Source organism: Lampris incognitus, chromosome 19, assembly GCF_029633865.1.
Source record: "Lampris incognitus isolate fLamInc1 chromosome 19, fLamInc1.hap2, whole genome shotgun sequence".
NCBI classification, from domain to species: domain Eukaryota; kingdom Metazoa; phylum Chordata; class Actinopteri; order Lampriformes; family Lampridae; genus Lampris; species Lampris incognitus.
Window position 1 is genome coordinate 6,714,477 of NC_079229.1, and position 15,458 is coordinate 6,729,934.

Below are 15,458 nucleotides of genomic sequence, written 5' to 3' on the forward strand. Positions count from 1 at the left end.
GTTTGTGAGTGTCTGCGTTCGCCCGTCCTGTGTGTGTGTGTGTGTGTGTGTGTGTGTGTGTTGTACATGTGTGTGTGCGTGCGTGCGCGCGTGCACGCACGCACGCGTGTGTTTGTGAGTCACCGACTCGCACATTGTGTGAGAGAACACGGAGGAAATAGTGTAGGAAGTGCGAGCACTTTGTGCAAATCTCGGACGGCTCAATGGGGCATCCACTGGGAACAATGATACTGACAATGAATGGTAATAATGGACTTTTGCACATAAATACACACAAAGGTTGAGAGTGTGATAAACTCCGCCGCTGACAGCCCCGTGAATGATTTGACTATTTAGGGAGCCGTGACACGACCGTGTGCTGATAGGAGCCGGTGTTCAGTTGCGTTTGTGTATCATCTGTAAGGAGGACAAGGACAGGCTCCTCTGAATGATGTTTCCCCTGCAGTGGGGAGGAAGGAAGGGTGGGAAAACACAAGCCTTTATCTCTCATTAATAAACCTCAGCGATGGAGTGGGAGCAACGCTTTATTTGATAAACAACAGGGGCGCTGCTTACGCATTTCCACGGGGGCTGTCAAGGGGCTGATGTGAGGAGGGTCTCGGAGGTTGTGCCGGCCTGGGAAAATGCTGAAAACCAGGCCTGCATTCACCAGGCCCCTAAGTGCAGCCCGTCGCCCGTTGTGTTGTTCGAGCCGGGGGTGACCACATAGTAGCTCCACTTACAGGAATACTGTTAAGTGTTTGTGTCCTGCACAGTTTCCTGTAGAAAAATGTTCCGCCACGGCCGGGCACTTCGACCACGTAGCAGCAACACTCTCAGCCGACAATTGACTCAAGTGAAACTTACACATCCTGGGTTGACGCATCCTGACGATGGGGCGGCCGAGGATGCAGTGATGCCCGAGTCCATTCTCCCTCCTTAGGGACTCTGGCAGATGTACTCTAATCAAATGAACCAGAGACTTAACAACAACATGAAAAGAGAGGTCTACAGTTACTTTCAGTTCCATATTATATCCTATGAAAGGCCATCCTTTCCTCCAAGGGACCCAACTTCAGACCCTCATGTCAGCAGATATCCATCAGGCTAACATGCCCTTGGACAAGGCACTAGGTTTCTAGCCACTCTGAGAAACCTATACTGTTGTCCTCCAGGTAGGAAAACAAGTTCCCTGACCTCCCTGGTGTGGAACAATGATCAAACCCATTTTACCCAAAAGGGTCAACATAGTGTTGTATATTGGATGTTTGTAATAATGCAAGTTTTCTCTGGTGGCATGTTGGGCTGTTGTGGCTCAGCTGACTTTGAGTGATGTGGACTACTGGTCAGCGGTAGAACAGTGCTAACTGATTCATTCTCCAGCTCCAGTCCTTTGTCACGCCATTCATTCATCTGTGTTTTGCATGCCTTTCCATTTTTCCTGTTTGTGCAGGTAGGGCGCAAAAGGGGAAGTTCAGTGTTCCTTCTCTGGATGTGAAGACTCGGCAGCTGGTCCTGCAGGCCAACCAAACACTACAGCTAAACTGCAGGTGAGGCATTGATTGATTGATTGATTGATTTATTGATTGATTGATTGATTTAATTATGGTGAATAGATAGATAGATAGATAGATAGATAGATAGACAGACAGACAGACAGACAGACAGACAGACAGACAGACAGACAGACAGATAGATAGATAGATAGATAGATAGATAGATAGATAGATAGATAGATAGATAGATAGATAGATAGATAGATAGACAGATAGCAGTTTGTGTCCTTAAACCAATTCCCCTTTTCTTCCCATACTCTGTGGCATACCACAAGGCTCAATTCTTGGGCCCTTGTTATTTTTCATATATAATAATGACCTCCCCAATGTTTAAGACAAGCTGTCTAAAATGTTATTTGCAGACAACGCGTGTCTTCTATTCACATAAAAATCCTGACACCATCATTAAGGTGTTAAATGAGGAACTTACTAAGCTGTCTATTTGGTTTAAGTCCAACAAACTATCACTTAACATTAAAAAAATCAAGCCTCATCTTTTTTGGTCCTAAATCGGGGATTTTTAACTCCTTGTCTAAAACTGTGATCAATAACGTCCCCATAACTAATGTGTGTTCTGTGCGATTCCTTGGCATTCTGCACCTCCTATCAGGGCCATAACCACGAAAATGGCCAAGCGTGTTGGTATACTAGGAAAAAGCCGCCACTTGATCAACACTGAGGTAGCCACTATGTTATATTATTCAATGATTTATACGTATATTAATTATTGTGATATAGCTTGGGTAGTACTCATCAGACCAAACCTGAGCCCTTATACCGTCTTCAGAAGTGAACACTGAGAATAATAAATTGTGTACATTGAAGACATTCCTCTCAGCCTGTATTTCTTCAATTAGGTGTCCTCGGTGTTTATCAAGTAAACCATTTCCAGATTGGCTTATTTGTTCATAGTTCCTTAAAAAGAACCATCCCCCATTTTTTCATGACATATTTGCACACAATTACTAATTCCATATTTACTCCACACGTAGTTCTTCTCTCCTTAGACCCCCTCCCCCCATTCCCGTACTTCCCAATCTCAGTTTAGTATATTCTACCGAGGGTCCAAAGCATGGAATTCTCTGCCTTTATATTTTTTGAATTTGTGTTCACAACAGCAGTTTAAAAGAGCCCCGAAACCACTTCTCCTAACCAACCAATAAATTCCATATGGTCTGCCTATATAAACTGGGTCCAACCAATATTTCCCTTTGTCATAGAAGTCTAAAAGCCTATTATGCATATTGCTTGTATGTATATATGTATGTATGTACATCTATAGATATATATATATACATATACATATATAATTTATGTTTATTTTCTCCTTTATCTTTCTTGTATTATGGAAACGCTAAGCCATATCACAAGTTTGTTTTTAATTTGTTAATGACAGTGTTTTTGTATACTTGTATGTATTGTGAAAGCGTGTTCTTGAATCAGAATCAAAATCGGAATACTTTATTCATCCCCGAGGGGAAATTGGGTAAATTGATGTGTGTGTGTGTGTGTGTCTTGTGACTTTGACTGATTCATTATCCTGCTACAACATGGGTGTTTATGGGACGCACTGTTGCCGGGTGCTGTGCTGAGCTGTGTCTCTTGTCTTTTGCTATATCTGGAATTATCGATGGATGCATACAAGCCGTCCATACCGCACTGCTGGGGTCGTTTCTGTAGGACGCTGCCTGGAGACTGTCACTTTTCAAGCCCCTTGAGGGTTTTTAGGCAATTCTCCTTAACATTCTGTTTCCAATTATTATATTGCATCTTTTTCCCCCCCCCATGTGTATAAATAAAGAATCAATCAATCATAGATACGTAGATGCCAGCCTCAACCTTTTTCGCCTCCGTTGCCCCGACAGGGGCCGCTGGGAGCTGAGCTGGGCCTTGCCGGAGGGCTTGGCCAGAGACCAGGGCAGTGTGCAGGTCAAGGGGTCCCGCTGCGGGAGGACCGGCCAGCAGTACTGCAGCTGTCTGACGGTGGGCTCCGCGCTGGCCCAGCACACCGGCTTGTTCCGCTGCCGCTACCAGCACCGCCCCCGCAAGCAAGCCTCCGTCTACGTCTACGTCACAGGTGAGACAAGTCCAGCTGGAAGGGTCCTGCTGCGAGTCAATGAAGTCTGGGGTGAAGGAAAAAAAAAAAAAAACAGTCATCGTCAAACTCCAAAATATGAATGAAATGCGAGTATTATGGGATGGTGCCCAACACGTTCGGCTGATTCTCACAGCGCAGGGGCTTATCTCACTGCCCTGCCCTCACTGTGGCCACGGGTTCTTCTTCCGAGCTGCTCCCTCTCCATCACATCCTTTCTCTCTCTGTCTCCCCCCCCCCCATCACTTTTCTTTCTGTCTTTACCCCCAACTGATTGAGTGCCCCCCCGCCCCCCCCCCCATACTCATTGTTTATACCCCAGGTTAAACAGGATGTGGTGGGTGCTAAATACAGACCAATGCCAGAGAGCCAATTATATCTAAACAGTTTGTCCCAACAACACATCCTTCTAGATGACTCTGGCACAGTTTTCACCCACCCCACCCCCACCCCCCACCCCACCTACCTCTCTAGCCTCTTTTTCTCAGCCCAGACCTACCTCCCTCTCGTCTATTTATAACCCCCCCCCTCCCTTTTCTTTTTTTTTTTTAACTTTCGTTTACGTGCTACCTCCAGGCCAGGAATAACCCAGCTGCTGAAAGGCTCAGGCCTGGGCAGAGTTTCCCAGGGCATCAGCCTTATCTGCTCCCCTCAGCCCTGCGAGAAGCATCCTGTGCTTGGGGGAGGAGTGGGGGTGGGGGTGGGGGTGGGGGCTGCAAGTGAGGGTGGGGGTGTGTGGAGGGGTGCTGGGTCTCCGAGCAGGAGGGGATGTTGCTGTCTCTACGCAAGGTAGCGGTAGGGAGGTGTGTGTGTGTGTGTGTGTGTGCGTGTGTGTGTGTGTGTGTGTGTGTGCGTGTGCGTGTGCGTGTGTGTGTGTGCGTGCTCCCGCTGAAGAGGATAGGATGAAGGCCGTCGGCTCTGGGTGTTCGGTGGCAGAGGAGGCATGATGTCTGCCCAGTCGGCCCCCCTCCCCGTCCTGAGGGTGTTGCTTGCCAGACTTGGCACGGAGCTGAGCCGGAGGCCAGGGTCACGGGGCAGGCTACTGTTTGGCCAACAGGGCCCCGGGGAGCCATCAATCGCTCGGGTCGCCGCGTCCATTAAGCGTCTCGACTTGGCCGGCCGCTCTCGCTCTCCGCGGCCGTCGGCCCCTCCCAGTCCTCCCGGCCCTCGATGTGGAATCAAAGCGGGAGAAGGAAGCCCTGAGCCCGCCGGTCCTTGGGGTACTTTTGTTCCAGTGTTCAGAGATGGTGCTTTCCTCGAATAACACGGTTGCGGCAGCGAACAATGCAGCGAGCAACACCCACACCTTTCAACGGCACCGAGACAGTACAGCCGCGGGGCCCGGAGAGGAGAGAACACAGAAAGGCTGTTTGATTGCCTCCAAAACAATCTGTGTGTGTTTATTGTTGACTACAGGCAGCCATTTGCTGAATGGGGAGTCGGTTACTGGGTGTGGGGCATCTGTGTCTATTTGTGTATGTCTAGGAGTGTGCGCGCGTGTGTTTATTGTCGTTTTTTTTTTTTTGCTGGCAATAATTTGCTTGTGCGTGTATGTGTGCACGTGCATGTGTGTCTATTTGGGTGTTAAATAATGTTTGGCGCGTTCTAATTGCCCCGCGCGTGTGAGCCCGTGCATATTTAATTCTGTGTCGGTACACCGGGGTACTCACTCCTGTGTCCTGTGTGTGCGCTCGCCGTCGCTCACTCTCGCTGTGTGCGCGTATCATTTGCGCCCGTATGTGTCCCCTGACAGCAGTGTTTGGGTTTCAGACAGCCGGCGGCCATTTGTGGAGGTGCTGGGTAAGAGCCCGGACGTGCTGTACATGAAGGAGAGGCAGCCGCTGGTCATCCCCTGCCGGGTCACCCACCCTAACGTCACCACCCTGCTGGTCAAGGTCAGTATGGACACACCCCCCCCCCCCAGACCACCCGAATGACCGGAGTAACGCCGCGCCGTCTGCAACACAAACACACCACACAATAACAGGTCGAGGCCTCTATCCGTCGCCGCCGCCGCTCGCCCTCTCCTTTTTCATCCCTTCGCGTGTCCTTTGCGGTTGCCACAGTCGACAACCCCTTGCGACGCACTAATCATCGTCGCTCGCCCCGCTTTTTTCCCCCCATCCGGACTCACGTATGCACACGGGCCACGCTGTCAGACCCGCCTCCCGGATCACTCGCCACATTGTTCTTATCTTGGCGGCCGCTGTGCCCGCGGCGTGTACGTCCGTCCGTGTGCTTGTGTCGGCCTGCGGATGCGTGGGAAAGTGCGCGCGGATGTGTTTGTGAGTGTTGGTGCTCGAGTGCTGAGCGAAGTGAAGGAGCGAGCCCGGTGTGTTGCAGAGTGCACCGGAGTGCATTGCATGACGTGCGTGTGTGTGTGTGTGTGTGTGTGCATGAGCCGATGCACTTGTGTGTGTGTGTGTGTGTGTGTGTGTGCATGAGCCGATGCACTTGTGTGTGTGTGTGTGTGTGTGTGTGTCTGTGCATGAGCCGATGCACTTGTGTGTGTGTGTGTGTGTGTGTGTGTGTGTGTGTGTGTGTGTGTGTGTGTGTGTGTGTGTGCATGAGCCGATGCACTTGTGTGTGTGTGTGTGTGTGTGTGTGTGTGTGTGTGTGTGTGTGTGTGTGTGTGTGTGTGTGTGCTATTTTCTGTTCCATTTCCACACGACAACTCACCGGTGTGTTACAAAGTGCACCGGAGTGCATTGCATGACGTGTGTGTGTGTGTGTGTGTGTGTGTGTGTGTGTGTGTGTGTGTGTGTGTGTGTGTGTGTGTGTGTGTGTCTGTGCATGAGCCGATGCACTTGTGTGTGTGTGTGTGTGTGTGTGTGTGTGTGTGCATGAGCCGATGCACTTGTGTGTGTGTGTGTGTGTGTGTGCTATTTTCTGTTCAATTTCCACACAACAACTCACCGGTGTGTTACAAAGTGCACCGGAGTGCATTGCATGACGTGTGTGTGTGTGTGTGTGTGTGTGTGTGTGTGTGTGTGTGTGTGTGTGTGTGTGCATGAGCCGATGCACTTGTGTGTGTGTGTGTGTGTGTGTGTGTGTGTGTGTGTGTGTGTGTGTGTGTGTGTGTGTGTGTCTGTGCATGAGCCGATGCACTTGTGTGTGTGTGTGTGTGTGTGTGTGTGTGTGTGTGTGTGTGTGTGTGTGTGTGTGTGTGCTATTTTCTGTTCCATTTCCACACAACAACTCACCGGTGTGTTACAAAGTGCACCGGAGTGCATTGCATGACGTGTGTGTGTGTGTGTGTGTGTGTGTGTGTGTGTGTGTGTGTGTGTGTGTGTGGTGTGTGTGTCTGTGCATGAGCCGATGCACTTGTGTGTGTGTGTGTGTGTGTGCTATTTTCTGTTCCATTTCCACACGACAACTCACCGGTGTGTTACAAAGTGCACCGGAGTGCATTGCATGACGTGCGTGTGTGTGTGTGTGTGTGTGTGTGTGTGTGTCTGTGCATGAGCCGATGCACTTGTGTGTGTGTGGTGTGTGTGTGTGTGTGTGTGCTATTTTCTGTTCCATTTCCACACGACAACTCACCGGTGTGTTACAAAGTGCACCGGAGTGCATTGCATGACGTGTGTGTGTGTGTGTGTGTGTGTGTGTGTGTGTGTGTGTGTGTGTGTGTGTCTGTGCATGAGCCGATGCACTTGTGTGTGTGTGTGTGTGTGTGTGTGTGTGTGTGTGTGTGCTATTTTCTGTTCCATTTCCACACGACAACTCACCGGTGTGTCAAAGATGCCTCTTTCCTTAAGAACCTTTCTGTGAGTGAGCGGCGCTCGCGATGTCCTGTTGGCACCGTTTCCACCCCCGGAGACAGGACGTGGGGGTCTGGAGTGCCCCTTTGGCCCTCGGCCACTGCCTGCTCGGGTGCAGCACCGCTCCCCCGCCTCGAGCTGCTCTCCAGAAGAACTCTTGGCTGCCACCCCACACCCCCCCCACCCCCACCCCCGCCCCGCCCCCTTCCCTAATGCTTCAAACAGCTGGCATGCCCTGGTGGAGGAAACAGGGGTGGCCTCAGCACAATGTCCACCGACGCGGCTACTGTTTGCCACCGGCAGAGCACATAAAAGAGCGCCCCCTAACCATCGGCCTCGTGCTTTTGGCAGACCTCGGCAACCCAGCTGACCCCGGCTCGTGAACGGCTGGACTCGTGTCGCGAGCTTTGTTGTGGTGTCTCCCGCGATGTCGCGGTGCCGCGCTTAGTCGTTGGCATGCGACGCGCCGGCTCCGACCCCATAAAATTGGGATGAGGTCATCCGCCGGGGTTGACGTTGCTCAAGAGGCTGCTTGAAACCCTCAGGGGTCTTTATCGGGCAAAATATGACCGCCCCACTTCTTCCCAACGCGCCGAGGGCTGTGACATAATTAAGGTGTTTTCCAGGGTATGCACCACATGCATGCACATACATGCAGCGTGAGTATCCTTGTTTTCTCCGTGTTTGTTATCCAGCAACTATCTCCTTGCAAATTACAGGAGCCCCAAAGGTAAATACCCCGAGAATACCTGTCCCCCCGTTCCTTTAGCCCCCGCGCTTTTTTTCGCTCCACCCGCCCTCCAACACGCATCGGCCCGCTCTGAATGAGGAATCCACTCGCCGTCGCACACCGTGGAGTGTTTTTTTTCCTGGAAGGACATCACACTTGGACTGGATCTGTTCGCCTGACCCCTTCTCACTGGGAACAATGCCCAGGAGGCCTTCCTCCCTCGCTCTCTGTGTGAAAGTGACCGGGAAGGTCCAGGAGGCCCAGAAGAGGGGGATGGGGGTGGGGGTGGGGGGGTCCTGTGACCTGGGGTTCCAGTCAAAGTGTACATATCCTGTTGGAACAGGATGTTAGGGGGGGGGGGTGGACTTTAGTCGCGTTTTGCACATCCAAGCCACTCTTGACTCCTTCTCTCTCCTTCTCCTGCACACATTTAATGGCTCCTGCCATTGACAGAGTGGGTGGGGCTGGCTGCCGGTGGGGGGGGGGGGGCACAAGGGGCAATCTAAAAAGGGATACCCTCCTCGAGATGAGCTGAGGGAGGGGAGCAGCCACTTTGTAGGACTAAGAGAGGAAGAGGAGGAACTCAGTGGCGTCTGAAAGGGTCACCTCGCAGCCTCGATATCAGCCGGTTCACACCGGGGGTGGAAGGATAGGGGAAATGTGTGTGTGTGTGTGTGTGCGTGCATGCGTGAGTGTGCGCGCATGACCCTTTGCCATTTGTTTTGTGCATCAAAGTGTGTGTGCAATGTATAGGTTTGCATGCATATGTGCACACACACACACACACACTTATATGCATGTGTGAGTGAATGTATATGTACCTTAGTGCATGTGTGTGTCTGTGTGTGTGTGTGCATGTGCATGTGTGTGTGTGCGTGTGTGTGTGTGTGTGTGTGAAAGTGGGTCCACCTGTTCCCTTGAGAGAGGGTGGGAGGCTTCCATCTTGTCGTAGAAACTCCAGTAAACATTTCCTTGACTCTGCCTCCAAGAAAACAACAGGGTTACACAAGCATCCTTGTCAAAACGCTGGCTAATAAAAACCTGCTCTGTGAGAAAGCCTCGGGTCTCTGTCGGGACCACTTGACTCACCTCAGTGTCGCCATCGGTGGTTTCTCACCGTGCGCACAGGGTTTTTCCCATGAAAACTAGACGTCTCAGCTGGCGTTTTCAAAACTCGACGCGGAATTCTGGGTCGTGAGTGTTTGCCCTGAGTTCGCCTCCGTTGGCTCGGTCGGTTTCTCTCCGTCAACCTGTGGTTTCTCCCGGATCGTATTCCCAGCCATGCAAGAAGGTCCGCGGTGTGTGCGTTCTTGCTTTCAGTTTCAGGATGATCTCACATCCCGTCAACGCTGCGGTCGAAGCACGCAAATGTCTTCAACATTGTTCTCATGAAGCTAGGGTAGCTGTGTCTTGACTTCTGTTTCTTCCTCCAACAGTTCCCTGACCACAAACTGAGCCCGGACCAGAGGAACATTGTCTGGAACAGCAGGCAAGGCTTCACCATCCGCAGTCCCACCTTCTTTTATGTGGGCCTCTTCTTCTGTCAAGCCACCGTTGACGACGTCAGCTACTCCTCACATATCTACATTGTTCACAGACCAGGTCGGCATGTCTTCTGCTGCATGACTCAATAGCCTGTCACTAACACGACGTGCTCCATGTTCTCATTAAGTCCAAGTATGGGGGCCTGAAAATGGACTCAGCCACAGCCCTTTGTATGCCATTCATTACACTTGACTTCATAGTGACATCCCCCGTCTGGTAATTACATTATATTATCCTCTTTACAGTTGCTGCTATTCTCTGGATCCTGCAAAAGTGAAACCACACATGCTCGTCGTTTTCTAATCCGCTGTCTGTCTGTCTGTCTGTCTGTCTGTCTGTCTGTCTGTCTGTCTGTCTGTCTGTCTGTCTGTCTGTCTGTCTGTCTGTCTGTCTGTCTGTCTGTCTGTCTGTCTGTCTGTCTGTCTGTCTGTCTGTCTGTCTGTCTGTCTCCTCCACCCCAGTGAATAACATCATGAAGGTGTTCCTGAACAGCAGTGGACCGGTGAGGAAATTAAAGGGAGAAAGACTGGCCTTAAACTGCACGGCCACGGGGGCGCTGAACACCAGAGTCAACATCAGCTGGAACTACCCGAGAAAGGTCAGGACGCCCCGAGATGTTGGACGCCACGCGTCTTTTGATGGAGCTCGCACACTGAAAGGAGATTCACAACTTTGTTGCTGTCTACTTCTAGAGACCTTTCTTTGTCTCTTTTTTTTTAAAATTCATATTGCGCAACGGAGGGATACAAGTACCCTCCTTATGCTAATGCTAATGCTAATGCTAGCTGTGATTTTGCAGCAGGTGAGCAGGTTAATGGGCTCCGCTACAGAGCAGCTGATCATAGGGGCTAAATAAGTTATCCAACCTTAACTACGTACTGGATAGATAGATAGATAGATAGATAGATAGATAGATAGATAGATAGATAGATAGATAGATAGATAGATAGATAGATAGATAGATAGATAGATAGATAGATAGATAGATAGATAGATAGATAGATAGATAGATAGATAGATAGATAGATAGATAGATAGATAGAATGGGCATCCGGGTTGCATGGTGATCTATTCCATTGCCTACCAACACGGGGATCGCCGGTTCAAATCCCCGTGTTACCTCCAGCTTGATCGGGCGTCCCTACAGACACAGTTGGCCGTGTCTGTGGGTAGGAAGCCAGATGTGGGTGTGTGTCCTGGTCGCTGCACTAGCGCCTCCTCTGGTCGGCCAGGGCGCCTGTTCAGGAGGGAGAGGGAACTGGGGGGAATCGCGTGAACTGGCGAAACTCCTCACTGTCAGGTGAAAAGAAGCGGCTGGTGACTCCACATGTATCGGAGGAGACATGTGGTAGTCTGCAGCCCTCCCCGGATCAGGGGAGGGGGTAGAGCAGCAAGCGGGACGGCTTGGAAGAGTGGGGTAATTGGCCGGATACAATTGGGGAGAAAAAGGGGGGAAAAGTTAAAAAAAAAACAAAAAAGATTACAGAATTTAAGACCAAAAAGGAATGAAAGGTTAAAAGAAAATTATGCGTTTCTGTAGTTGTGCAGTTTTGGGATGAACTGTAATAGACACAGCTGCAGACAGGCAGACGCAAGTAATAGATTATAATGCCTGCATACTTGCAGGGTGTAGGAAAAGCACTCTGGGTCCAGTACAGGACAGCAGAAGAATTTAGACGACTGAGTCAACGTCTTATCTCTCATCCTCAGGAAAACAGAGCGGGCAGCATTAGTAAGCGAATCATGAACAGTGGAAGCCACATGCTGTTCTACAGCATCTTGACCATCCCCAAACTCCAGCGGTCAGACAGGGGCCTCTACACCTGCCAAGTCACCAGTGGCGAAAAAATCAAAGAAGCAAAAGTTAACGTCACAGTTTATGGTGAGTTTCCTGTTCTTCGACACTCCCTTAGACACATTCCCATTACGTTAGTCATGTCTCTTCAGTGTGTGAGAATGCATCCACATGTGACCACGGGTATGTTAGCTTTCACAATTACATCCCACCGGCTTGTAGATAATCCCACTTCTTGAATATGTGGGTGGATCCTGATAAATTAAAAAAAATATTTTATTTACGGTTTCTTCACCTCGCTTCACAACATCTGAAAGGTCAAGCGAAAGGTTGATACTGACGTCGCTGTTCAGCTGGAAAGACAACAAATTCACAAAGAGATAACCCACTGGAAGTGCACTTGCATGTAGTTGGATTTAGCTATTGACCAATTCATTTTTAATTTTCATTTGATTTAACTGTATTATTATTAATTTGCCTTCATTATTTATTATTTTCAATTTTAATTTAATTTTTGTATTATTACTAATTTATCTATTTATTATTTTTCATTTCAACTTAATTTAATTGTATTATTATTATTATTATCAATTTATCTATTCATGATTTATTATTTGTAATTTTAATTTAATTATTATTATTAATTTATCAATTAGTTATTTATTATTTTTAATTTCAATGTAATTTTATTATTATTATTATTAATTTATCTGTTTATTATTTATTATATTTATTTATTTATTTATTTATTACAAAAGGCCACTTAGTTGTGACCTGATCAGGGTGCCGAAACAAACAACATATAACCTGCAATTACAAACAAGTAGCCTGGAGAAAGGAACGAAAAGGAAAACGCACATAAGGAAATGTAAAAAAAATTTTTTTTATGATGAAGCGTTATGATATTGTGGCTATATCCTCAGGCGCTAAACATGTGAACTGTAACTCCTGCATCAGCAGCACCATAAATAAAGCAACGTCTGTATGGTTGCATCAGGGCCATCACTACTTGGTTCTGGAAGGATCCTCTTCAGACCCCTGTCTCTCACAATCTATTGGAAAACTGAGTCACAAATGATGTAAACAAACATGAAACTGCAGTTGGTTGAGGTGCTGCAGTCTGACCCCTCTGACCCCTCTGCCAAATCTGGTCTTGCGTCGCATCGCTCTGCTTCAGTGTCCTGATGCACCCGCGTTCTGCATGAACGACACGCAACCCAAGGTCGTGATGTCTTTATCGTAAGGTTGAGCCCTGTGGATTGAAACAGAGAGATCCAATAGAGGTTTCACTGTGTGTGTGTGTGTGTGTGTGTGTGGCCCCTTCCAGACCGTCCGTTTATCCGTCTGAAGCCCAGACATGGATCCGTACTGGAAGCATATGCGGGACAGAAGTCTTTCCGACTCTCCCCTAAACTTCAAGCCTACCCTGAACCCGAGGTCGTCTGGTAAGAGCCTCAATAAGAAAACCACACTCACTCCTCCACCCCCTGCTTGCAGCAACCACACCGGTACCCCGACTGACCCCGAACAAATACCTAAAGTCTGAATAAATAACCACGCAGTGGATCACCTACTGAGGTATTATTGATGAACCACGCTCCTTTTTGGCATCTCTCGTTGGCAGACTGGGTCATCACACATGCACCATATAGATGAGTACAGTATATGTATATAGATGAGTACAGTACCTACAGATGAGTACAGTACATATAGATGAGTACAGTACATACAGATGAGTACAGTACATACAGATAAGTATAGTACATATAGATGAGTATAGTATATGTATATAGATGAGTACAGTACATACAGATAAGTATAGTACATATAGATGAGTACAGTACATACAGATAAGTATAGTACATATAGATGAGTACAGTATATGTATATAGATGAGTACAGTACATACAGATAAGTATAGTACATATAGATGAGTAAAGTACATATAGATAAGTATAGTACATATAGATGAGTACAGTACATACAGATGAGTATGGTACATATAGATAAGTACAGTACATACAGATAAGTATAGTACATATAGATGAGTACAGTACATACAGATAAGTATAGTACATAAAGATGAGTACAGTACATATAGATGAGTACAGTACATACAGATGAGTATGGTACATATAGATGAGTACAGTACATACAGATGAGTATAGTACATATAGATGAGTACAGTACATACAGATGAGAATGGTACATATAGATGAGTACAGTACATACAGATAAGTATAGTACATATAGATGAGTACAGTACATACAGATGAGTATGGTACATATAGATGAGTACAGTACATACAGATAAGTATAGTACATATAGATGAGTACAGTACATACAGATGAGTATGGTACATATAGATGAGTACAGTACATACAGATGAGTATGGTACATAAAGATGAGTACAGTACATATAGATGAGTACAGTACATACAGATGAGTACGGTACATATAGATGAGTACAGTACATACAGATAAGTATAGTACATATAGATGAGTACAGTACATACAGATGAGTATGGTACATATAGATAAGTACAGTACATACAGATAAGTATAGTACATATAGATAAGTAAAGTGCATACAGATAAGTATAGTACATATAGATGAGTACAGTACATACAGATAAGTATAGTACATATAGATAAGTAAAGTGCATACAGATAAGTATAGTACATATAGATGAGTACAGTACATATAGATGAGTATGGTACATATAGATAAGTACAGTACATACAGATAAGTATAGTACATATAGATAAGTATAGTACATATAGATAAGTAAAGTGCATACAGATAAGTATAGTACATATAGATGAGTACAGTACATACAGATAAGTATAGTACATATAGATGAGTATGGTAAATATACGTAGATAAGTACAGTACATAGAGATAAGTATAGTACATATAGATGAGTATAGTACATATAGATAAGTACAGTACATACAGATGAGTACAGTACATATAGGTGAGTACAGTACATATAGATAAGTACAGTACATACAGATAAGTATAGTACATATAGATGAGTATGGTACATATATGTAGATAAGTACAGTACATAGAGATAAGTATAGTACATACAGATGAGTATGGTACATATAGGTGAGTACAGTACATATAGATGAGTACAGTACATATAGATAAGTACAGTACATATAGATGAGTATGGTACATATAGATAAGTACAGTGCATATAGGTGAGTACAGTACATATAGATGAGTACAGTACATACAGATAAGTACAGTACATATAGATGAGTATGGTACATATAGATAAGTACAGTACATATAGGTGAGTACAGTACATATAGATGAGTACAGTACATACAGATAAGTACAGTACATATAGAGAAGTACAGTACATATAGATGAGTATGGTACATATAGATAAGTACAGTACATACTGATGAGTACAGTACATATAGGTGAGTACAGTACATATAGATAAGTACAGTACATATAGATAAGTACAGTACATACTGATGAGTACAGTACATACTGATGAGTACAGTACATATAGGTGAGTATGGTACATATAGATAAGTACAGTACATACAGATGAGTATAGTACATACAGATGAGTATAGTACATATAGGTGAGTACAGTACATATAGATAAGTACAGTACATACAGATGAGTATAGTACATACAGATGAGTATAGTACATATAGGTGAGTACAGTACATATAGATAAGTACAGTACATACAGATGAGTACAGTACATATAGGTGAGTATGGTACATATAGATAAGTACAGTACATACAGATGAGTATAGTACATACAGATGAGTATAGTACATATAGGTGAGTACAGTACATATAGATAAGTACAGTACATACTGATGAGTACAGTACATACTGATGAGTATAGTACATATAGATGAGTACAGTACATACAGATGAGAATGGTACATATAGATGAGTACAGTACATACAGATAAGTATAGTACATATAGATGAGTACAGTACATACAGATGAGTA

The 15,458-nt window shown here is 46.3% G+C and overlaps 1 protein-coding gene across 2 annotated transcripts in view; it reads left to right on the top strand.

The window, feature by feature from the left end:
• Positions 1-15,458, top strand: part of flt1 (fms related receptor tyrosine kinase 1) — a 64,263-nt gene that overhangs the window by 1,928 nt on the left and 46,877 nt on the right. For both annotated transcript variants that reach the window (XM_056299087.1, XM_056299086.1), the window contains exons 2-8: positions 1,433-1,529; positions 3,401-3,612; positions 5,401-5,525; positions 9,558-9,723; positions 10,128-10,264; positions 11,377-11,548; positions 12,789-12,906. In XM_056299087.1, the coding sequence (XP_056155062.1) occupies positions 1,433-1,529; positions 3,401-3,612; positions 5,401-5,525; positions 9,558-9,723; positions 10,128-10,264; positions 11,377-11,548; positions 12,789-12,906 (1,027 nt within the window). The remainder of the gene's footprint in view (positions 1-1,432; positions 1,530-3,400; positions 3,613-5,400; positions 5,526-9,557; positions 9,724-10,127; positions 10,265-11,376; positions 11,549-12,788; positions 12,907-15,458) is intronic.